This window comes from Camelina sativa, chromosome 5, assembly GCF_030686135.1.
Source record: "Camelina sativa cultivar CO46 ecotype springtype chromosome 5, ASM3068613v1".
Classification (NCBI taxonomy): Eukaryota; Viridiplantae; Streptophyta; class Magnoliopsida; order Brassicales; family Brassicaceae; genus Camelina; species Camelina sativa.
The window spans coordinates 32,166,503-32,191,836 of NC_141884.1; the positions used below are offsets into that span (position 1 = coordinate 32,166,503).

At 36.0% G+C, this 25,334-nt stretch overlaps 3 protein-coding genes, 1 non-coding gene and 1 pseudogene across 4 annotated transcripts; 3 read left to right on the plus strand and 2 right to left on the minus strand.

The window, feature by feature from the left end:
• The first annotated feature begins 2,288 nt into the window (after positions 1-2,288).
• On the plus strand, positions 2,289-5,933 carry LOC147944585 (receptor protein kinase TMK1). The gene is made up of 2 exons (XM_087450984.1): positions 2,289-5,082; positions 5,186-5,933. Exons 1-2 carry the CDS (start codon positions 2,784-2,786, stop codon positions 5,716-5,718), a joined length of 2,832 nt encoding a protein of 943 aa, XP_087307110.1. The 5' UTR covers positions 2,289-2,783; the 3' UTR covers positions 5,719-5,933.
• A 4,340-nt stretch (positions 5,934-10,273) lies between these two features.
• On the plus strand, positions 10,274-11,768 carry LOC147944586 (U-box domain-containing protein 20 pseudogene; annotated as a pseudogene).
• Positions 11,722-15,312, minus strand: LOC147944587 (PHD finger protein MALE MEIOCYTE DEATH 1-like). Its single transcript, XM_087450985.1, has 3 exons — positions 14,888-15,312; positions 13,497-13,740; positions 11,722-13,404 (listed from the first exon to the last, which is right to left on the minus strand). The coding sequence occupies exons 1-3, from the start codon at positions 15,180-15,182 to the stop codon at positions 12,381-12,383; spliced, it is 1,563 nt and encodes a 520-aa protein (XP_087307111.1). The 5' UTR covers positions 15,183-15,312; the 3' UTR covers positions 11,722-12,380.
• Positions 15,313-18,224: 2,912 nt separating this feature from the next.
• LOC147944588 (small nucleolar RNA R71) lies at positions 18,225-18,326 on the minus strand. The gene has a single exon (XR_015558788.1). It is a non-coding gene; the product is annotated as a small nucleolar RNA R71 (small nucleolar RNA).
• Positions 18,327-19,040: 714 nt separating this feature from the next.
• On the plus strand, positions 19,041-20,574 carry LOC147944589 (uncharacterized). Its single transcript, XM_087512835.1, has one exon. The coding sequence runs from the start codon at positions 19,921-19,923 to the stop codon at positions 20,536-20,538; it is 618 nt and encodes a 205-aa protein (XP_087368961.1). The 5' UTR covers positions 19,041-19,920; the 3' UTR covers positions 20,539-20,574.
• Positions 20,575-25,334: the final 4,760 nt, after the last annotated feature.

Below are 25,334 nucleotides of genomic sequence, written 5' to 3' on the forward strand. Positions count from 1 at the left end.
AGTCTCAAAGTGTGTGTAAGTGTATGTAGTAAGTACAAAAAAACTGCTACATAAAATGTAGACAATAATGTGTTCTCTATTTTCTCTTTCTAAACGTTTCTGTCTTTGTTTTGTAAAAACAAGAAACAAAACAAAGAATAAGACAAGAGAGATAGAGGGAGCTAGTAAAGTTCTCTTTGTGTTTCTGTTAAAACAGAGTTACAAGAGAGAATGAGGAGCTGACCTTAAACCGTATGAAGGTGTTAGATATGCGACAAAAATTAACAGAGGTCTAACATTTTATATTTATAATGTAATGTACTAAGTATCCATTCCGTTCAATGATGTTCATCAAGAATTCTTGTTAAGGCAGTTCATACCATCTATACATAGTGTTTTGATTTTTAAGATTTCAACTCTTCCATGTTTTAGTAGCAGCATATTGTTTCATGGATCTAAGTGGAAGAAACAAGTGTTGAATTTGCGACGAACAATTTGCTACAGAATGGTGTTTATCTCATTTTTCACTGTACACCGTTTGCGAAGAAACTTGTTAGAAAAAAATTCCATTGCATATATTCTTGTAATGATTTGAGACTTACATAATATTTCTAAATAGATTACATACACTATACACCATACACGTTATAATTTATAAACGCTTATAAACTCATCGCAATTTTCCTAATAAATTGTTGACTTTTATGTTTCATTGGTAACTGATGAGTGACTATTTTACTAGTACTAACAAATTAGGAATGATTGTCCAGAATTTTCGCTAAATTAGCGACAACATGGTTTCATCACAAAGATAACAAAATTTACGAGTCGTCACTGTGATTTGGCTATATGATTGCTATATTATCAATAGAAGTAGTTGGGCTTTGATTGCATACAATAATTTTATATAAATTTACCCAACAAGTAACAAATTTTTGTTTTCAAATAATGCAAAGTCTTGCACTTATCTGAAAAAGGTTGAATTCATTTAGTATTTTTGACAGGTCTCGCTCACTACCAATGTTCATCATCATTTCCTAATTTATGACAAACACAATTCTTATCCAACATAAAAAAACAAAATAGGCATTGCTCTCTTAAAAATAATGAGATTTCTATAGTTAGAACTTAGAAATTAGAACTTAGAACTTAGAACCTAGAAATAATATAGTTTTTCTTTTCTTTTCTTTTCTTGTAGATCTTTGCAGAGAAGCCATGTGCATGGGGAATCAGCTTCACCTGGTTTTTTTCTATACATATATAAAAAGTTTTTGCACCCATAGAAAGTCACAATAATACAATACTTGTAAATATAAAAGGATAAAGGACTTTTGAATTATCATGATTCATGAGACAGCAACGAAAGATACATGTAGCATTTTGCTAAAAACAGACACAACAATTTTATATAAAAAAATTTGCATCACATATATTCATATTATATTGTATATAATAATAGTTTCATTTTTTTTGTTTGTATATCTTTGTTGCCTCTCGTTAGTCGAGGCTTCTTTATGAATTTTTGTTTTAACACCTTATATGCTTTTTATAATATCTTTTGGCTACGTATTGTAATATTTTTTATGCTTTTTGTGTTATCTACGAATCATTTGCCAATCTTTTTCACAACTTTTGCACTCTTATGCCATTTGACAGCCTAGAACCCTCGATGTGTGATCTCTAAATTTTTGGTGAACTACCCGAATATAGAATTTTTAAAATATATAAATTTCACCTTCCCTCCTAGAATAATTGTTATGTTATCCTTTGAAGAATTAATGTGTACCTCACTTAAGTATTTGGAAACAAACTGTTCAGACTCTGTAATTCGTACAACGATTATACTTCTTTGGGTAAATGACTTCTTGATTAAAGTCCAACTTGAGGCTTGAAAGTTACTACTACAAGGTTCACTTTTAGGTTATACTATAAAATAACAAGAATAATACTACTAAACAACCATGGTTTTTTCTTTTTTGGTGACAAATCTGTGAATTAAATTTTTGCTAATACAGTGATTTATTTTTGTGCATAAAATTGTATAAATTTCGAATCTGAAATATTTAAAATGAGAGAATATGTACTATAGTATGGATTATGCGTTTTTTTTTGGTTTAACATATGTCATTATTTGATTCGATATACATATTATTTTTTTTAAAAATACGCTCGTTAAATATGCTACTTATTTTTCTTATTTTTTGATAACTAAAATATGCTATTTATTTACGAAAATGCTCCACCAAATCGTTTCCACAAATGATATTTCATCCTACATAAATGCTAGTACTTATTTATATAGCAAACTCACTCTTACAAGTTACAACAACAACTTGTTTTAAAACCACATACATATTTGACCAATATGTAAACAAAAAAAAAAAAAAGGCGAAATTGGGATATTTATTGCTTTTTTAGTTCACCATTTCGTTTGTGTGAAGCATTTGACAAAACACCCAACCCACACTAAAGTAGTCAATATATATATATTTTTTACGAATAAACGTTATCTTCATCATCCTATGATTAGTTTAATAAATTCAAAAACTCCTAAATAAAAGTAAGAAAAACAAAAAAAATTGATGTATCTAATCTGTTACCAAACTGTCATTGGCTTAGTGGGGCAGACATCCCATGTGCAGCCTCCTTGGCTTCTGCTTCATAGTTTTCAATCTTTCTTCTTCTTCCTTCCTTCTCTCTCAATGGCCCATCTTCCCATTTCCACTTCCATCAACTTCTAACCCTAAAGCTTCAACCTTTATCTCTCTCTGTTTCTTCTTCTTCCTCCTCTGTTTCTTCAAGCTATGAAGAAAAGACGAACCTTTCTTCTCTTTTCGATTTCATTTCTCCTTCTTCTTCTCAATTCATCCAAAGCTGACTCCGATGGAGACATCTCAGCGATGCTTTCACTCAAGAAGAGCTTAAACCCACCTGTTTCTCTCGGTTGGTCTGACCCTGACCCGTGTAAATGGACTCACATCGTTTGTACAGGTACAAAACGTGTGACCCGGATCCAAATCGGGCATTCGGGTCTTCAAGGTACACTCTCTCCTGATCTACGTAACTTATCTGAGCTCGAAAGGCTTGAGCTTCAATGGAACAACATCTCTGGCTCTGTTCCTTCTTTAAGTGGTTTAGCTTCTTTACAAGTCTTGATGCTTAGTAACAACAACTTCGAATCAATCCCTAGTGATGTCTTTCAAGGTTTAACTTCGTTACAGTCTGTAGAGATCGATAACAACCCTTTCAAGTCTTGGGAGATACCTGAGAGTTTGAGAAACGCCTCTGCTCTTCAGAATTTCTCGGCGAACTCGGCAAATGTCTCCGGTAAATTACCCGGTTTTCTCGGACCGGATGAGTTTCCCGGTTTGTCGATGTTGCATTTGGCTTTCAATAACTTGGAAGGTGAGTTGCCTTTGAGTTTAGCTGGCTCGCAGGTTCAGTCTTTGTGGCTTAATGGTCAGAAACTAACCGGTTCAGTTGATGTTCTTCAGAACATGACTGGTTTGAAAGAGGTTTGGCTTCATTCCAACGCGTTCTCGGGTCCTTTACCGGACTTTTCGGGTCTTAGAGAGCTTGAGAGCTTGAGTTTGAGGGATAACTCGTTCACTGGTCCAGTTCCTGAGTCTTTGTTAAGTCTTGAGTCACTTAAAGTTGTGAACTTGACTAATAACCATCTTCAAGGACCATTTCCTGAGTTTAAGAGCTCTGTTTCGGTTGATTTGGATAAAGGTTCCAATAGCTTTTGCTTGTCTAGTCCTGGTTTGTGTGATCCTAGAGTGAAGTCTTTGCTTTTGATAGCTAGTTCATTCCATTATCCGCTGAGGCTTGCTGAGAGTTGGAAAGGAAATGATCCTTGCACCAACTGGATTGGGATTGCTTGTAGCAATGGGAACATTACTGTCGTCAATCTTGAGAAAATGGGTCTGACGGGGACGATTTCTCCCGAGTTTGGAGCCATTAAATCGCTTCAAAGGATCGTTCTTGAAATCAATAACCTTACGGGTACGATTCCTCAAGAACTTGCAACGTTACCTAACCTCAAAACACTCGATGTCTCGACTAACCAGCTTTTTGGGAAGGTCCCTGGTTTCAGAAGCAATGTGGTTGTGAATACTAATGGTAATCCTGACATTGGAAAGGCAAAAAGCTCTTTGCCGTCTCCTAGTTCTTCTTCGCCTTCAGGTGGTTCTGGTTCAGTAATTGATGGTGATAAAGACAGGAGAGGAATGAAGTCTTCGACGTTTATAGGAATCATTGTTGGTTCAGTTCTTGGAGGTTTGTTATCGATCGTCTTGATCGGTTTATTAGTTTTCTGCTGGTACAAGAAGAGGCAAAAGCGTAACACAAGAGGTGAGAGCTCAAATGCAGTAGTGGTGCATCCGCGACATTCAGGTTCTGACAACGAGAGTGTGAAAATCACAGTTGCGGGTTCAAGTGTAAGCGTTGGCGGCATAAGTGATACCTACACGCTTCCTGGTACGAGTGAGGTAGGAGATAATATCCAAATGGTGGAAGCAGGAAACATGCTGATCTCAATACAAGTGCTTCGTTCTGTGACTAACAACTTCAGTGAAGATAACATTCTTGGATCAGGAGGTTTCGGGGTTGTGTATAAAGGCGAATTGCACGATGGAACAAAGATAGCAGTTAAGAGAATGGAGAATGGAGTGATTGCTGGTAAAGGTTTTGCAGAATTCAAATCAGAGATTGCGGTTTTAACAAAAGTGAGGCATCGTCATTTGGTTACGCTTCTCGGTTATTGTTTGGATGGGAACGAGAAGCTTCTTGTGTATGAGTATATGCCGCAAGGGACATTGAGTAGGCATTTGTTTGAGTGGTCAGAGGAAGGGCTTAATCCTCTGTTGTGGAAACAGAGATTGACTTTAGCCTTGGATGTTGCAAGAGGTGTGGAGTATCTCCATGGATTAGCTCACCAAAGCTTCATTCACAGGGATCTTAAGCCTTCAAACATTCTTCTAGGTGATGATATGAGGGCGAAAGTTGCAGACTTTGGACTCGTTCGTCTCGCCCCAGAAGGGAAAGGATCGATTGAAACCAGAATTGCTGGAACGTTTGGTTACTTGGCACCTGAATATGCAGGTTAGCTGGTTTACAGATTGTTTCTTATGATGATATATAGGTTACTTCATTATGTATAAGAATGATTGTTTCTTGATGATGATTGTGATCTTGTTTGTTGCAGTAACGGGACGTGTGACCACGAAGGTAGATGTGTACAGCTTCGGGGTAATTCTAATGGAACTCATAACAGGTAGAAAGTCTCTAGACGAATCGCAACCAGAAGAGAGCATTCACTTGGTGTCCTGGTTCAAACGGATGTACATCAACAAAGAATCATCATTCAAGAAAGCGATTGACCCAACAATAGACCTTGACGAAGAAACCCTAGCTAGCGTTCACACTGTTGCTGAACTAGCAGGCCATTGCTGCGCCCGTGAGCCTTACCAGAGACCAGACATGGGACACGCAGTCAATATTCTGTCTTCACTAGTCGAGCTATGGAAACCCTCAGATCAGAATCCAGAAGACATATACGGTATCGATCTCGACATGTCTTTGCCTCAGGCACTTAAGAAATGGCAAGCTTATGAAGGAAGAAGCGATCTCGAATCTTCGACTTCATCGCTTTTACCTAGCTTGGACAACACGCAGATGAGTATTCCCACTAGACCTTACGGATTCGCAGAGTCGTTCACTTCAGTAGATGGACGATGAATGAGAGATTTCCTCCAACCCAATATTTGTTTTTTTTCTTCTGTATATTTGTGTTTCCTCCTCTCACAATTCTTTCATGTTTCTTGTTATGCAAGCAACATTTAGGGCTTAATTTGAGTTTCTTAATATTATTTGTTGTTGGTGTTTTTGTTTTCTTGATTTAGAAAAGGTGACGTGTGTACTTTTAAAGTCTTAATTATTAAGTTTGAGGAAAATGGTAATGACAGTAAGGTAGAGAGGTTGGCATTGGATCCATCTTCACATGGCTGTCTCTTTTGTTTGGATCTTCATTTTTTTAGTATCTCTATAAATTGACGTCTACTTGATCTTAACCAAAAATGTTTTTGGTGAATTTAGTTTTTTTTTTACATACACTTAAATTTCAGTAAACAATATTTTTCAACAGCTTAAATCAGTATATGTTGACACAAATTCAACACTTTTTCCATTCATATCATATATGTAGAGTGTTGATCCAGATTGCCGTTCGGTTTTTTTGATTCTTCGGATTTTTGGTTTATGAACATTGTAATAGTATACCAAATAATATAATCAAATTTTAACTAATTAAATATGTCTATAGTTTATAAATAAATATAGGTTTCAGATTCTATCAAATATTCAAATATTCAAATATTCAAATATTCAAACATTCAAACGTTTCATCTGGTTTTAAGATGAAATATAATATGGTTGAAAAATGAGAAAAAGACAAAAATGTGTTTGGTTAAATAAAAATCTGTAAGACAAAGGTTTGGTAAACAGTTCAACCACATCGAACAAATAAACAAAGTTTTGGTCAGGACTACAATAATTGTAATCATATTTTAAGGATTACATTTTTGTTTTGTTAGCAATTACTGATTATAGAACAACAGAGCTGGGGATCTAACATAATCATGTATATATCGTTACTCTTATCATCAAATAAAGGTTGTACATAATTACAATTGAATACAGCACATAGAACAGAGAGATAGTGATATTTTTTCCCCACGTTTGTACTTTTGTGTCTCATAAGCAGAGCCGGCGCTAGGAATACTAAGGCTACAGGCAGTAACATTTTAAAAGGCTGGTTAGTTAAGAAGAAAAAACAAAACTTAATGACAATTGCAACATGTAGGAATCGAACACTGCATCTATTAGTGACTCTTAGGCACTTTAACCACTGGGCTACTAAGATACTTTGACATTTTTACAGCCGGTTATTTATTTAATATCTTTAAGGTCGCAAGTATGTGCTTGCCTTGCTTGGCCTCATGGCCGGCACTGCTCATAAGCAAAAGAAAAACACATAACATATATTTTTCTCTATACAATTAAATTAAGATTTTGAGCAAACTTATATATTAAGCTCTGAAAATTGGAAAAGACTAAGATTTTTATTTCTTTCCTTTTTCATATAACGCGTTTAGTACTATGACCCAAAAGATAATAAAAAGATGGATATTATGTTCACACTTTACAGTACTACTAAACAGAACATTTAGAAGTGTTAATCACAAGTACTGTATGTTACAAGAAAGTACAATTCTTTTAACTAAACAAACAAACATTTATGTTCACTTTGCAATTAAATTTTAATTTTTTAATAAACATAAAAGAAATCTTAGGAGCTAATATTTTTTCAGGTACATGCAGTAATTAATCTTGAAAAAGTAAATTTTCCAACATTAGAATACGAATATATGATTGAATTAGATGATTTTAAAACTTAGACATCCGATCAGATTGATTTCTTCTACTTTTTCCATCATAGATTTTTTTTGTATTGTAAATTTTATTTATATAAAATTGTGCGAACACTTGTTCTTTTTTCAACTGTTATTTTTTTTCTTTCTCTTTTTTCGAGCTGTTGAGTGTTGACCATTCACTTCGTAGTGGGTGATTTTTAGTTACGTGAATCTTGCAAATAGCCTCAATTATGGGTTAAGATTAGACCACAAGACAAGAGACTCCAAAAGAGAAGACTCGAGAACGTAAAGAATTGAAAACACTAAAAGACTACAAAATTGAAGCCCAACTCACCTAGTAATTAAGCCCACTCCTCACAAAGTCACAGTCAAAACGTGATCTCTCACTAATATTGAAGAAGAACAATGAAATGAACATAGCTACATCTCAAATCCTTTTGAATAACAAATATGGCTATCTAGCCTTCTGCTGAAGGACAACAAGCTCTTGCTTAGGAGACATCATAGAACGTTGTAAAACAAATAATATGAAACTCTCTTGAACCTTATTTTTACTTGTTTTTTTTTTTCTGAAAGCATGAATCAATATTGTGTCACACTCCAACATTTCCTTGCAAGTCAAACGCTCATCGGTTATTTCAATAAGCAGAGAAAAACGCTTCTAAAACAATTTCCATATGAAATATAGAAACTCTCTCATTGACTAATTTCCTTAGAAATTAAAAAGATAGACATTCAAATCCTTAAATTGAGTTTACACAACCATAAATGTAAGAAATTTCAAATACAAAAATAGTAAAGGACTCAATTTATGATTTGAACAAACAATTAAAGATCCCTTAACAAAAAAAAAAATTGTTTGAACAAATAATATCTAGTATCAATAAAACAAAGACTTAAAAAAGAATTGTCTTTATTTCGCATCTAATAACAAAGTTTGACGAGGAACTTATTTTTGCTCCAAACCCAAGTTATCCATCAGGTAAAAAAATCTCTTTTTTTTCCTTACTAAAACTGTAAAATATTTCATTAAAAATAAAAATTTTAGGTTGATAATCGAAAGATTTTGGTATTATGTCGTCTCGTAAGAAAATTTCATATCGCTAGCCAGTAGCCACCAAGCACAATCAAAATGAAAATATTTAATTACACACTGATGTAAGTAACTGTTAAATATGAAACATTTTGGCTGTTTGGGTTATATGGTTTGGTTGAGATGATTTTGGTCGTTGTGGTCGAACACATAGTTTAGCTGGAAAGTACAAGATCGGGTTTATGAGTTGGAGATAGGTGTTGCCGTGTTCCTTACTATTATTATATTTCTCTTTTTTAAAAAGAAGATTATATGTAGTGGGAAGGATATGGACAGACTGATATAATCTCAAGCTATAGAGAGAATAATCAAAAACAGGTAAGAACGTAAACGTAATGAACAAATGCGCATGGTAGTATTTTCATGCACCGACTCTTGACCACTGACTTGGTCAATCTCTAGACCTAGCCGATTTCACATTATTTCTTCATTTTTTAAATATTATAAGACTTGAGGACAGAAAATATTCTATTCTAATTCATCCAAAAATAAATACTCTATTATACAGATTCTCGCAAATCACATCTCTATAAAAAAACCAAATATGTTACTCTCAAATAGGCTTTGGGCATATGAATAATATGTTCGAGCTCGGATATTATCCGACTGATGTGGATAAACAGATTTAAGAAAATAGAATCTATTGAATAATTTTAAACTTTTAGTTCAGGTTGAGATTCTCAACTTGTTAAAAAAAATATATTAAACTTACAAAATCGAATTTAACTTGCAAAAAAAGTTCTATGTATATATCAAACTTATTGGTAAAAATCCGCAATGTTTTTTAATATATTATTTAAATTAGAATTTTAAAATTTTGAAAATTGTCACTAAAAATTATATTATGGGTTAAGTTAGATTTTGTAGGATTAATTTGCATTTTTATAAATTAAAAATAAATTAGAAAACTATATTTAAAAGTTTTTATTTGTTTTTAAGCAAATTTAGTGTCAAATTGATGGATCCTGGAAAGGATCCGAACCCAGTTCAGGTTTGGGGTGGTGGTGTGATAATGGGGATGGCAAGACCTTGTTATTGGGTGCTTGCTGTCTGCGGCAAAGTCCTTCCCTGCTTCATGCAGAGTGTGAGGCTCTGCTTTGGGCCATGGAGTGTCTCCTAGCAAACAGAGTGACTTGTTCGCAACGGACTATGCAGAATTAGTGGCGATGATACAAGTCCCTGAAGATTGGCCTGTCTTCTCAAATTTTTTAGACAATTTCTACATTTTAATAACGGTCTTCCCACTATTTTTTTTGTTGAAGATTTTTCGCTCCTCAAATTTGAAGGCGGGTTATCTTGCACGGTCATCTAGCTCTCTTGTTTTAGTATCTTCTTTTGTAAACACTTTTTTACCGGTTTGGGCTACCAACCATGAAATTTTTTTCTAGTTAATATTTGGTAAAAAAGAAAAAAAGAAAAAAAACCCAACCTAAGAACCTAAGAATAGGTTTAAGCAATTTTTTTCTTCATATTTCCTACATTAGTTGTCGCTTGTCATGTCATTAAATTTTTTTCAAACATTCAACGGTCAATTTTTCCGATTCTTTAACAGCTAGCGAATAATATGACATAAACCATCTCCATTATTCAAATTTCGTTTTTCCCGTGATGTTTTTTTTCTCTTTTTTCATTTACCTAAAACTTAACTTTGACCCAACTCGCGTTCCAGAAGCGTATGATAGTGACTGATTTAAATATATAACATTTATTATCCCTAAGTTTATATGCATTCATACATACGTACATATATAAATGTCTATCTCTCAACTTGTTTTATTCATTACCAAAGAGAACAGTCAAAGAATGGGACTTTCATTGAGAGTGAGACGTCGTGGAGGCAACAAGAAGGAGATCATTCCGGTGACTAGTTGCTCTGAGGAAGATGAAGTAACGATTCCGTCGCAGTTTCTTTGTCCGATTTCTTACGAGCTAATGAAAGATCCGGTGATTATCGCTTCAGGGATCACTTACGACCGCGAAAACATCGAGAAGTGGTTCGAGTCCGGGTACCAAACTTGTCCCGTTACTAACACGGTTTTGTCAAGTTTGGAGCAGATTCCGAATCATACTATTCGGAGGATGATTCAAGGTTGGTGCGGGTCGTCACTAGGCGGCGGGATTGAACGGATCCCGACGCCACGTGTACCCGTGACAAGTCATCAAGTCTCCGAGATTTGTGGGAAGTTACTCGCTGCGACGCGGCGTGGAGACCACGTTGTGTGCAGCGAGATGGTTGGGAAGTTGAAGAGATTGGGAAAAGAGAGCGAGAGGAACCGTAAATGCGTTAAGGAACACGGCGCCGGGTTAGTTCTTTGCGTTTGTTTCGACGCGTTTTCGGGAAACGCAAACGCTACACTATTATTGGAGGAGACTGTGTCTGTACTGACGTGGATGCTTCCCATTGGTTCAGAAGGTCAATTTAAACTCACCTCTACGTCGTCGTTTACTAGGTTGGTGGAGCTTTTGAGAAATGGCGATCAAAACGCCGCGTTTTTAGTAAAGGAGCTTCTTGAGCTCAACGTAGCTCACGTTCACGCGTTAACAAAGATCAATGGCGTCGAAGAAGCGTTCTTGAACTCAATTAATCGCGATACTATATGCATTAACTCGTTAGTTTCTATCCACCACATGATCTTGGCAAATCAAGAAACCGTTTCAAGATTTCTTGCACTGGATCTTGTTAATATAACGGTGGAGATGCTAGTTGATTCTGAAAACAGCGTTTGTGAAAAAGCGTTACTGGTTTTAAACGCGATTTGCGAAACTAATGAAGGAAGAGAGAAAGTGAGAAGAAATGAGCTGGTGATACCGGTTTTGGTGAAGAAGATTTTGAAGATCACTGAGAAGAAGAGTTTGGTTTCTGTGATGTGGAAGATTTGTAAAAGTGGAGATGGGTCTGAGGTTGAACAAGCATTGAGATTAGGTGCGTTTAAGAAGCTTGTTGTGATGCTACAAGTTGGATGTGGTGAAGGAACGAAGGAGAAGGTGACTGAGTTGTTGAAGATGATGAATAAAGTTATGAAGATGAATGGTTTCGTTGATCGTTCTGATTCATCTTCAATTGAGTTTAAGCATGTTAAGAAACCATTTTGAGACTGTAATAATACATTTGTATATAGAGAGGAAACACAATTTTTGTTTTCTGTAACTTTTATTTCCTCTGTTTTTTACACCCTCTCTTTGTAGCAGAGTCTTTAACCAACTTGTAAACCACAAAGCCACAAAACTCATTTACAATCAAACAACACAAGTGTCATATACAATTTTGTTTCTCGTTTACCAAAAAAATTGAGTAATCTACAAAGTTTAGTCCAAAAATGGCTTTACAAGAGATAGTTTTCTTCAGGGAAAATCAAACCAAGACAACTTTGATCCCCATAGAAATCATCTGCAGATTCAATCAGAAACATATTCTCTGAACTCGGAAACTCATATTTGGGCTGCAACACTTTCCTCTGTTGCTCTGCAAACTCTTCACAGCAGTTCGAACACACAAAGAGTGGAGGCAAAGTATCTGAATCATCAATCCCACAGCATCTTGTATGTTGCCATACCTCACAAACATCACAAGATATCATCCTCTCACCATCATCATCTCTGGCCCTGCAAATACATCTCACCATCCATGTATCACATCCACCTTGACACTTGAGTTTCGATTCCAAATCAATCCCATAACCCCTCACGGTTAAAGCAGAACAAGACTCGGTCAAACTCATGTCTTCTTTAACTTCTTCAATCTCACTCACCACAAAGTTTGCTAAGATGCAGTAAGTATCTCTGAAAGTGTCTTCAATGGCTCGCTTTAGATCGAAGACTGTAGCTTGTAATGGAACTGTGACCAATTCACCTGGAGGTAGCTCTGTGATCTCTTCTTATCTCAAACCAATCAAACTTGGATTGATACGGCAAACAAATTGTAAGACTGTTTCACTGTTGTCCCTTATAGGCCACTCCTTTACGAAGTGCTTGCTGTCTAGGATTGCTTGAGTTGCAGATCTCACTAGCTCAGATTCTGGATAGTTCAACAACACATTTGTGTATAGTAACAACAGATCTCCATAAACATCAGCTCCAGGTTTTAATCGAGTATAAATCCTCAAAGGAGTAATCTCCTCTAGCAGTACAGCTTCTTCTTTCTTCGGTTCTATGACGTTCATCGCATCATCAAGCTCCTGTATTGTATAGTGCAGAATACGTGTAACGGGATCAACATAACGCCGAACCAAAACATTCCCAACGACCACATTGTGCATCGACTTCAGCACATAATCCAGCAGACCGGTGTCTCCAATATGCAATCTAGCTGAATCCCTAACATCTTGCCGAGTCATACCGTTTGGCTTCATTGCTTTCATCTCTTTCAGTGACTCTACTATCACTTCAGCTGCAAATATTAGTCTCCTCACAGGCCATCTACTACCCAAATTTGCAGCAACAGTGCTATAACGCCTATATTTCGGAGACTTGTCGTTATCTGCAATATCACTTTTCTTCAAAAGCAACCTACTTGATCTTTTCGGATGAGGAGAATCTGTCAGGATAGGAGGAGTCGCAGGAAGAAGCTTTTGGGGAGAAGCATGAGACTTGATGATGAGCATAAACCGCAAAAGATCTCTGAACGTCCTCAAATTCCCTTCACTCATCTCTCTGTAATACCGAATAACCTGCTTGATCTCTTTAGATTGTTGATACTCACCAAAATGAAACTCAATCTGATTAAGATCAAGTGAACCAAGAAGCTCTATCGCATTCTCGTAATCATTCTTTGTCACACCATAACTTCCACGAGAGAATTTGTATCCCCATCTTCCAAACCAGGAGTGGCCATAAGCAACACCATACAACAACCTCAGTTCCATAGATCTCTTCTTGGAAAAATCTTCAACTGTTATCATCCTGCAACAAGAACACATTCTATCAATTTCCAAATCATAAAAATGCAAAATCCAACAAAACGCAAAAGGATACTATTGTTATATATCCATTACCGTGCTCCAAGGATATTACAAATCCGGTCCCAAAGATCAACAATCTCTCTTCCGCACAAGTATTTAGAATCCCCTTCCATACCATTGATGCATATCAAATGACCAAAGCCATTACTATGAATCAATCCATGTAAAAGATGACTTTGTAGATCAAATACATCATCTTCTAAAGGCATATTCCACTCAGAATCAACTGGTATTATAAAGTGATACTTCCTCTTTGACACAAAATGATTGCTCCACCCTGAAACAAAACACAAAATCAAAGTCAGAAACATTCACAACATCTTAAATCAAAGTCAAACAGAATCTCATTAAGCAAAGTCAGAATAAAAAGTCAAAGTCAGAAACGTCTTCTCTCTAGTCCGATCATTAATCCTCACCAGTTATTCCACATATCTCAAACCAAACAGAATCTCATTCAACAACATCTTAAAGATACATACTAATATTTAACAACATCATAAAGCTACTAATCTGAAAACAATACTGAGAATCTCGAGTTAGCATCATCTTCAAGTACTTACTTACCTAAAACCCAATACTCAGAATCACGATTCAGAAACATCTTAAGACACACACTAATCTGATACCAATACTCACAATCTACAAAATTAGCAATAACAGCTTAAGACTAAGATATACACTAATCTGATACCAATACTCACAATCTAAAATTAGCAATAACATCTTAAGATACACACTAATCTGATACCAATAATCACAATCTAATATTATTAGCAATAACACACACTCATATGAAACTGATACTCAGATTTACAATTCAGAAACATCCTAGGATCCATACTCATCAAAACCCATTACTCAAAAGTCTCAATTAAACAAAATCTTAAGATACATCCATAATCTGAAACAAATATACAGAACAACACGTTTAAGATACGCATATCATCTAAACCATTACTCAAAAATCTCAATCCAACAACAAATCGTAAACACCTAACAGAAACAAATCCATATACAAAAACCCAATTCACAAAATCTCATCAAACACCAAATTGATCTAACCAGATCGATCAAACCCAAACATCTTAAGATCCATACTCATCAAACCCATTACTCAAAGGTATCATCTTAAGATACATACTCATACTCATCATAACCAATTACTCAAAAGTCTCAGTTCAACAACATCTACAGATTCATACTCATCAAAACCCATTACTCAAAAGTCTCAATTCCACAGAACAACACCTTAAGATACACAGAACCATCTAATCCCAATACTCAAATATCTCAATCCAACAACAAATCATAAACCCTAACCGAAACAAATCCATATACAAAACCCAATTCACATAATCTCATCAAACACCAAATTGATTTAACGAAATCGAATCAACCCAAAACGAAATCAAATCCATACAAACCTGTGCAACGACATTGATCGCAGTAAGGCTCCGAAGAACGAGCCACATCCTCCTCAACAGTGTAAAGTGGAACCACCGAGTTCGTAGTCTCATGGCTAAGTAGCGTACACCAAACAGGCATACCAAGAACGCTATACTCCTCAACCTCGGCGCAATCGCGTAAAAAAACCCTAATCTGATCGCGAAAAGCTTCGCTCCGGTAAATCGGAACCCCATCTTCGCCGAACCGTTGCGAGCTGTAAACTTTGGGCTTCCTCTTCCTCTTACGGCACGTTTCTATGATTGGAACTGGCATCGTTCGATTTTGATTCTGTAATTTTTAGGGTTTTTTGGGATTTTAGGATTCGATCGATGGAGACGAAGGAAGAAGAAGATGAGCTCTCTGTTAGGAGTTTACCCGCTCAAATTGAAACAAAGCGTGATCTGAGTGGTTTGTTTTAGAAATGCCCTTGAGGATGGTTGTGATTTACGTAATAGCCATTAAGATCTGACGGTTTTGGATTGAGGTTGGGGATTCGGTTGATCTTAGCCGTTCATCTGTGTAACTGCAAGTGTTTGTTAGTCAAACCGCTCACTCTGTTAAGTCAAACAGCTCACTCGAAAACCAGAAAATAAACACTTAAATTCTTTTTTATGAATATGATTTTATATAAAATAAAATATTTCCAAATTATTCATCTTCTAGTTTTGTTTTCCCTAAAAAAATATGATTTTCAAAAAATAATTAAATAAATTACCACAAAAAAGTAGGAACACCTTTTAAATATTTAAACACTTCATTTTTATATAAAAAGGTTATTTTCCAAAATATTATCTTATATAAAATACACATATCTCCAAATACTATTTGTTTTTATTAAACTTGTGTCTAGTAAAACTAGTTGAGAGTCTTTCATTTAACTATCTGTTTAAAAATTATTATTTGTAAAAATGTATGTATGAAATGTACTAGTATAATCAGTATCAATTTGCCCCAAAAAATAAAAAGTTTACTGGTATAGTTTGTATAGTGTAATAAATCTATTTAGGTACATAGTCACATAGACCACTGTAATCACCAAACTCATGTGTGATGGACAAGTACTAAGAATATAATTAACTACCTATTTGCGAAAGTGGTATTAGATTTTCAGGATTAATTGAAGTAAAGGGTGGAATGAATAAATTTTACTAAATGATTTCTGATCCTTATTTAAAAAAATTAATATAAATTTCCTAAAAAATTCAAAAAAATAAACCATATTTAACAGAGAAAATGGTAATTTCATCTTTAGAGAAATAATAATTGAATATATATATATATATATATAATTATTTCATATATATCAAATTTGCTAATTAAGCATATAAAATTATATCAACAAAAACCATCAATCTACACATATTAATATAATACTAAATCATTAACTCTAATAATTATGTGCCACTACAATTATAATGAGAAATCAAATTTTTGGTCCAACGTAAATGGTGAAATGGTTTTATAAGAAAAAGAAAAAAATCTAAACAGATTTTAAAATAATTTCTAAAAGTCTCTAATGTCAAATTATTTGTTTGAATTTTACACGTAGAAATAGTGAACACGGCATTTGATTCTTTGAGATCAACTCTCTTTTTTCAATCAATAAAGAAGTCCGTGAGAACTTTTTGTTGTTCGTGGACATTGAGTCACTCTTTCCATTAGGATTAGATAAATACACCACTACCTCTCTTTACTTTTACTTTTCTTCATCCTCTCTTACAATCTTTATCGATCAATACATATGGATCATCCAAAGGCTTCTGATCAAGTTACATCCAATTGGTCAAAAATTCCTCTTCTTGGTTGCATCATGGACACTCTCGTTCATCTTTTTACGATCTTTCCTGACGAACAAGGCAAAGAGGTCGTCGACACGGCGGTAGCAGAAAATCGTGCAGCTCAAAAACACTTTAGGCAACTCAACTGTGTTAAACTCAATTAGCCTTGATGATAAGTCTTTCTTAATATCTTTGGTTTTCTTGTCTTGCTTTATATCTCGAAAGCACCATGCCAGTTTATAAATACAATCTCTAGATCGATATATTATATATAAGATTAGTTGCGGAAGACAAGAATTCTATATGATATATGCTCTTGCATCAATGAAAAGTATTTTCTCCTTGAAGCAAAGAAGAAGAGTATGCATGCCTTCATTTATTAAAAAATCCGACACCTAGTATTGAAGTCTCCTTAATCTTATGGGACAACAAACTTATTTTATTTTCGTTAAATATATATACTGAAGTCTCCTTAATCTTTTGCATTCAAGTATGTTATACCAATTTTTATAAATATATAGATTTGATTAAAAATATGTGTTTTCATGTTTGAGGCTTTCAAATTATCTAAAAGAAATATTGTTTTCGAATCTTAGTATAGCTGATAGACAAGACATTGTTTCAATCTTGTAAATTTTTTTTTTTCTTTTTTTTGGTCAAAAGTTTCAATCTTGTACATAATACTAGAAAGCCATGGTAAAAGAAGTTTTTTGTTTTGGTCTATAATAACTTGAGATAAAAACTAGAGTAGGTTAATTTAGTCACATTCATATCGTCAAAATAACAATACCAGAATTTATCAAATTACCGAAAACATATTTTGTGGTTAAACTTTAAAAATTTTCTGTACTTAGCCACATATGGTCAGGAAAATACTTTTTGACTAATAGCTCATGACTAGCAGTAGATCAGTGGTTGTATTTGCTACATAGACACATGGTGTCATAAAAGACTCTGGATAATTTGTTAATCTTTTAACCTGGGTCCGACATGGCTGTCTTAGGTAGGCTGGAGAAGCGATCGATTTGGCTCGGTTTAATCTCGAATTTTGGAAAATCAATTTGTTTGGTTAATTGAACCAAATTAAAATATTGGTCACTTTGATTTGGAAGCCACAAATATGGTTTGGTTTTAAGTGGGAAAATTATTACCAAATTTATACCGAAATTCAACAATTTGATCAGCTAAATGAACCTAAGAAGCAACAATCGAGAGAATTTAATGGAACAAGTGCAAGAGATTTCGCCGGTTAAAGAAGGACAACGCACAAGAGCACCAAAAAAAAATGTTGAGCATTTAGAACAGTTGGATACGATAAATCAAGACCCGATAGTTGATGTTAGAAACAACGACCATACATGAAATACGGATGGACATGTGCCTTAACAAGCACGAAGGCAACCATGGGCTATTTTTCATTCTCCCGTAGTGATAAGTCTCATGTATAGAAATATAATTTTCTTACAATGCTATAACCTCATGGCTACATTGCAAGAGTGTCTTCTTGAAAAAGTTCTTCTCCCCCTCACATACGGATCAGCTTAGGAAAGAGATCTCAAATTTCACACAACGAGAAAACAAAGGTTTTGTGTGAAGCTTGAGAACGTTTGAAAGTATACTCGTCACAATGGCATGACCAAAAAAATTATTGTTTAGTACTCTGTGGTACCTTACTAAAATATACGTGATTTTGTGTATCACTAGCAACGAAAAAATTTTAGAATAAAATCAGACAAAGAGTTGTTGCATAGAGAACTTAACAAAAAGGTATACCAGAAAACATCAAGATACACAAAGAAAGAAAAAACTCTCCCAGACACGTTTTTCTAGGAGGACAAAAGGAAGTATGGAAGTTTTTATTATCCAGATCTCACCAAATTCTGGTTTCTAATAACGGCTTTATCCAGCGGTTCCTCTATCAAACTTTTAAAACCCGCTGGATACTTCTTCCCCCCTCCCCCCCCTCCACCAAACTCTCTTCTCCGACGTCGGAATCCCTAGCTGTGAACTGCCTTTGAGCCACTGCATCTTGTTGGACCTCAATTTATTTAAGCTTAGTGGGTTTAATAAAATTGAATTGTGTGAATGAGAAATTAGACCTTAATGGTTTGGTGAGGAGTGGGTCAGATTGAATAGAGTCAAAATTCTGTTTCACGTCTCCGTGAGACTCGGTCTCTTTGGTTTCGTGATCAAGTGGAGAGTTGGATTTCTTTGAGAGATCATCGCTTCTTCACGTCGCCCACCTCCTAGATTTGCGATGGACTGGATAGAGTTGTGGAGAATCAATTTCAAACCCAAGTCATCCAAGTCCTCTATATATACTCATCGAGTTCTTCTCTTGCAAAACAGTGAATTGACGAAATCAATCGCTTGTTCTCACACACAGCAAAAGCACAAAACATCCAACAATCTCTCTCACAAAGTAAGTGTCATTTCGAGAGTATCGTAGAGTGTACTTCGTATAGAGCCGGTGTGTTTGAGTGATTAGCAAACCCGGTTGTGATTGGTTGTATCCTGGGATTCTTGTAACCACTAATCCCGTCGCACTACGGGGGTTTCAAAGAGTTAAGGAAAGAGATTTCGGTTTCGCCTCCATTCTTCCCTTAACGTTTGTGTGTTTTCTCATAATCAATACCTCTTACGTAGTGTGGCAAATTTCTAGCTCCTACATTCTTAACTCTTTGAATCTGTTGTTGTTTTATAAACATCTAACAGATTGATTTGAGATTTCATAAACGTTTAAGGAGAAGTTGTGTGTGTAATCACAATTTTGTTTACCACAGTTGAGATTTCATTTATTTTTTTGGAAAATAGAGAACATTAATCAAGGGTGAAACCGAGTTGTGCAACAATAATAAAATATCCAAAGTGGTTTGACTACTGTTGTGGTGTTTTAGCTCATAAGCGTCTGAGACTTAGTGGGATACTTGTGTTATTTATTTATTTTGCAACTTAAAACAATTTAACTTGACAAGTTTAGTTTTGCGAAACCCATATGGTCTTGTTGGTTTTTGTGTTTGTTTGCATATAATATTTATTTAGTGTTGTTAAAGTCACTACATGATTTTAAATAATTTTCTGAACAAAGCTTTGTGGTTTGTGTTTCAGACATGGCTGGTGAAAATTTGAATGTGTCCAACGTTAATGAGGTCACCGAGACCACCACCAATGAGACTGGGACTGAAATCTAGTTTTGTACTCTTACTCCGCTGAAAGTAGCGGTACTTGAGCTGATGACTACTTGTGCTATAAGCATAGGATGGATGCCAGAAAAGTTTGGTGGGAACGGGTTCAAGGCGTGGCAACAGAAAATGTGTATCCTTCTGACCATGTTGAACCTAAATAAGTATGTGAAAGAGGATGCACCAGTTCTCTCACCGGAGAATAAGGATCCGCTCTACCTTGCCAGCGTGAATACGTGGAGCCATGCAGATTTTCTTTGCAAGAGTTGGATTCTGGGTTGCTTGACAGACCCGTTGTACATTGTATACAATAAGGTCAAAACTTCTAAAGACCTTTGGGATGCTTTAGAGAAAAGGTACAAGGTCGAGGATGCAGGCTTGCTAAAATATGCTACGGCAAACTTTTTTGACTTTAAAATGGTTGATTCAAAACCGATCATGGAACAAGTGGAAGCTCTGCAATTTCTTAAGAACGAGATAGATTCTGCGGGGATGTTGATTAGTGAAATTTTAATGGTCAATCATCTCATTGAAAAACTCCCTCCAAGTTGGTTGGATTTCAAGAATTATCTTTTTCATAAGAAAAATGTTATTTCCCTCGAAGACTTGATTGTCAAACTGCAAGTTGAATCACTAATCCGCATCGAGAAAAATGTGGACGTGGTGTAGCATGCATAATAATGGATTTGTTTGTGATGGATTATCTAAGGTGTCTACAATAATGATGTAACTGAGGCTTTCCACCTCGAAGAAGAATAAGTTGTATTCTCGAAAGAGAAGAATAAGTTGTAGTTGGTTTCTCTTTTCTTAATAATGGAAATTTCCATTTAGTTTTCATTTGGTGAAGTCTTCAAAAATGCAAAGTGAGTTAACGTGAGATTTGCATGAGACTTACGTCGTAGCATGACTCTCAGAAAACGCCATCACCAACATGAGAAAATGGAAAAACATATATATATATATATATATATATAATTCACATGAATTGATGTGATTTAATTTTGTAAATCTCTTTAATGATTGTACAAAATATTTTTTATTTATGTGGAAAAGAATATGAAATGTTGAAGGGTTAATCTATAAAATGTGGGGGGAAGCGTTGCTTACCACAAATAATAATCTCAACATGATACCACATAAAGTTATTAGAGAATTTATTATTTTGGATAAAGCTCAAGAAGCTATGTGAATTTTTTTTTGAACTTTGTGGATGATTTCCTGAAGTAGGAAAAATCAGTGTCAATATTATGTGTACACTATTATAGCAATCAGCTATTTTTTTTGGACAGTGAATAAATGATTAAATCATTGGATTATCAAGAGGAATGGGTAGCCTAGAAATATAAATTCAGCTTGGTGGAAACCCAATCTATGTGATTGGAGATCCCAAGATCTAGGTTAAAAAGGGACAGAGTTAGAGTTGAACACTGTAAGACTATGTCTATACCCAGTTCCTAAAGATAAAATTAAACAGTGTTACCTGTAAGAGTTGAGGTTAAGCGTTAGCTTTTAATGACATACCATAGTTTTGAGATATTCCTGGAGTATTATAGGATGCTTCTAAAAACATAACTGATGGGAGGTCACCTAGTGAGTGTGAAATAGGACCGTTTCTAGGAGAATGAAAGAGAGGCTATATTCTCCAAGTTCACTCATGAACCCAGGAATGTCCAAGGCCAAAATGGACACAATAGAGAACTAAATCTCTACGAGAAAGTGTTTTTATGCGATACCTGTTGTCTAGGTTTACATTAAAATCTGGTTGGTTCAAGACATCATGTTCACCTCCCGGCCAAGTAAGTCCGACAGATATTAAAAATGATTGGTTCAAAGCTGAAAAATGCTACCTTTCAGATACAATAACATTTTCGTATACTCTCGAACGTCTGTCTAGTCTAGTCTAAGTTGTGTCTAGTCTAGTCTAGTCTAGTTAGTAAAAGGTTTTTTGAGTCTTCCTATGTATAGTTTGTAATTCCTATTCATGTGGGGGATTGTTGGACCTCAATTTATTTAAGCTTAGTGGACTTAATAAAATTGGATTGTGTGAATGAGAAATTAGACCTTAATGGTTTGGTGAGGAGTGGGTCAGATTGAATAGAGTCAAAACTCTGTTTCACATCTCCGTGAGACTCGGTCTCTTTGGTTTCGTGATCAAGTGGAGAGTCGGATTTCTTTGAGAGATTGTGGCTTCTTCACGTTGCCCACCTCCTAGATTTGCGATGGACTGGATAGAGTTGTGGAGAATCAATTTCAAACCCAAGTCATCCAAGTCCTCTATATATACTCATCGAGTTCTCTTGCAAATACAATGAATTGACGAAATCAATCGCTTGTTCTCACACACAGCAAAAGCACAAAACATCCAGCAATCTCTCTCACAAAGTAAGTGTCATTTCGAGAGTATCGTAGAGTGTAGTTTGTATAGAGCCGGTGTCTTTGAGTGATTAGCAAACCCGGTTGTGATTGGTTGTATCATGGGACTCTTGTAACCACTAATCCCGTCGCACTGCGGGGGTTTCAAAGAGTTAAGGAAAGAGATTTCGGTCTCGCCTCCATTCTTCCCTTAACGTTTGTGTGTTTTCTCATAATCAATACCTCTTACGTAGTGTGGCAAATTTCTAGCTCCTACATTCTTAACTCTTTGAATCTGTTGTTGTTCTATAAACATCTAACAGATTGATTTGAGATTTCATAAACGTTTAAGGAGAAGTTGTGTGTGTAATCACAAGTTTACCATAGTTGCGATTGGGTAAAAACCATAACGAGAGCTTGAGAGTCTCGAACCTGTTTTGTTCTTGTGGGAAAGGAAAAACAGAGTGTGTGTTGATTATAACTCAGTGTAAGATTGTTATTTTAAGGCTGAGTTAAAGCTGCAATTGGTTTAGATTTCTGGTTTTGTAAAACCTGCTGCTTGCATATTGTTTATTTGCTATTGAGAATTGCGATTCTAAAAGCTTTTGTGAAACCAATTGTTGTGTTATTCAAAACCTGCAGTTTGCCTTTGTGTTGCATTCATAAACTGCAGAATTTCTGGTTTGGATTTATTTGCAAATTAAAAACTCATAAATAGACACAGTGTCTTGGTTTTTAAGTTTCTTCAAATTGAAAGTTAAAGAGATTTATTATCTCTTGCTTTTGAGAGTTTAACAAGAACTGCAACTTGGTTGTGCGATAATTAAAATATCCAAAGTGGTTTGACTACGTCTTTAGCACACAAGCTTGTTATTTATTTTGAAACTTTATATAGTTAAACGTGAACCAGTTTGGTTTTGCGAAACCTATGTTCTTGTTTTTCTTGTGTTTAATTGCAATTTTCTAAGGAATCGAGTGTTGTTGATTTATTCACTTGATTATCAGAGTCATCTCACGACTTGATATATTGTTCTGAAAAAAGCTTTGTGTTTGTGTTTCAGACATGGCCAGTGAAGACTTGAACGTCTCCACCGGAGCTGACTTGTGTGCGGTAGTCACAGAGGCTAACTTTGCCGAGAGCCATCCAAAGACGTGGTGGTTTGATACCGGTGCAACTAGGCACATTTGCTTGGATAGGTCGATGTTTTAAACCTACAAGAAAAATGAGAGTGACGAGAGACTTTTCATGGGAAACTCCGCCACCTCAAAGGTTGAAGGTTACGGGAAGATTGTCTTAAAGCTTACTTCTGGACATGAGCTCACTTTGACGAATGTAGTTCACGTACCAGAGATGCGTAAGAACTTAATCTCCGGATCTCTCCTTAGCAAGCATGGATTTACCGTTAATTTAGATACGTATAAGCTTGTACTTTCCAAATATGGGTTGTATTTGGGTAAGGAATTTGTTCGTGCTGGGTTGTTTAAGATATCTGTTGGAGCGGTTGCTCGTAACAAAAATGCAGCTCCTACACATCTGCCTTCAGATCACCCCTCCAAAGGTAGTTTTTTGTTTTCCTTAGCTTCAAAAGTTTAACCCTGTTTACCTGTGTTACTGCCTTGTTTAAAAATCTCACTTGCTAAGTGAGTAACCTGTGTTCTCAAAACCATCCCTCCATCACCCTGACCTTCCTGCTACTGAAGTGCTCGAACCATGGATAAGAGGATGCCATATCACCTGAAAGGGAAAAACATTGAGGGCGGTTTCTCTCCCCCTACCTGTAAAAGAATCAGAGCACCGGACCTTGATACTTCAAAGCTGATTGAGGAAAACTCTCTTACCTTAATGGGTCGCCTTACAAACCCACCGGTTCAAAGACTATGGTCTCTTTTTCCATTCCTCTCAAATCATTGGAACCTTCGAGGTAAAGCTTCAGGTTCAGTCCCAAGCTAATGAAGAAGATATGCAGAAAGTGCTAGACAATAGACCATACCACTTCGACTAGTGGATGGTTATCATTCAAAAATGGGAACCTGTTATATCGGAGACTTTCCCATCAAAGATTCCTTACTGGACTGATATCCAAGGACTCCCAAAACACCTCTGGCTTCCTGAAATGGTGAAAACAATTGGTGAAGAGCTCGGAGAACTTTTGGACTAAGAGATTACAACTTCGACAGTAAAAATTAAGGTCCTCATTGATGGCTTACAACCTCTGGTAAAGGAGACAATAGTCGAGTTTAAAGATGGCAGTGAAGCCCTGATCTCCTTCCGCTAAAAAAACCTCAAAAACTACTGCTCCTTTTGTAATAGACTATCCCATGAAAAGAAAGTTTGCCCAGGGTTTTTAGCGGCATCTGAGAGACAAGAGGAGCTGATCCCCCAAACAAATGCTCCAGGAAAGAGTGAACCCTAGCGGAACTACTACACCCCTTGGGACAATTTTAGGGCACCACAAGTTAGTCAGAACGGACAGAGGACTCTAGAGACAACTCAGGTGAACCATCATTCCAAATAAAGCCCCACGAATACATTTCGTCACCAATAAAACTCTCGAGGGTCCTTCCATGCTTTGTCACCTTATAAACGAAGCCTGCTGGGCACCAACCTTGACAGTCACCACCATAGAGCCCTTGACTCGCGTGAAAGAAGTAGCCCTGCTCTCCCACCAAGGCCAACTGGCCGCTCCCTATCATCCTCTAGAAACGACTACTCAAGGTCACATCATAGCTATGGTGGAGGATACAAAAAGACAAATCTATGCTGGAGAGAAAATACTTAATCCGAGCTGGAAATTCTGAAACGTCCATCACCAGACGCCCCCTGGCGGAGCACACCTTGTCTTCAGCAGAAGTAACCCCTCCTCCACCTATGCCTCTTCCTTCTACTGAGGAGGTTATGGGAACCCTCCGAGAGGTAACAGTTCAATATATGAGCTGTGCTGACCCTACTGAGAGTGTTGCAAGGAAATGTAGAGTAATTCAAGGTGAAGCTAAAGGTCTAACAGCAGAAACTGCTAACAGAATTATAGAGGCGGCAATAGCATCAAATCAAAATGATAATTTGGAGCAACTGACTCCTCCTGGAACATCCCCTCTGGAAGCTGTTACGACTG

Excerpts from the sequence above, each read along its gene's own strand:
- LOC147944585 (XM_087450984.1), top strand. The coding sequence starts at position 2,784 with ATGAAGAAAAGACGAACCTTTCTTCTCTTTTCGATTTCATTTCTCCTT. Across the intron at positions 5,083-5,185 it reads CTTGGCACCTGAATATGCAG|TAACGGGACGTGTGACCACG; the intron begins GTTAGCTGGTTT and ends TGTTTGTTGCAG.
- LOC147944587 (XM_087450985.1), bottom strand. The coding sequence starts at position 15,182 with ATGCCAGTTCCAATCATAGAAACGTGCCGTAAGAGGAAGAGGAAGCCC. Across the intron at positions 13,741-14,887 it reads CGATCAATGTCGTTGCACAG|GGTGGAGCAATCATTTTGTG; the intron begins GTTTGTATGGAT and ends GTTTTGTTTCAG. Across the intron at positions 13,405-13,496 it reads TGTAATATCCTTGGAGCACG|GATGATAACAGTTGAAGATT; the intron begins GTAATGGATATA and ends TTCTTGTTGCAG.
- LOC147944589 (XM_087512835.1), top strand. The coding sequence starts at position 19,921 with ATGACTACTTGTGCTATAAGCATAGGATGGATGCCAGAAAAGTTTGGT.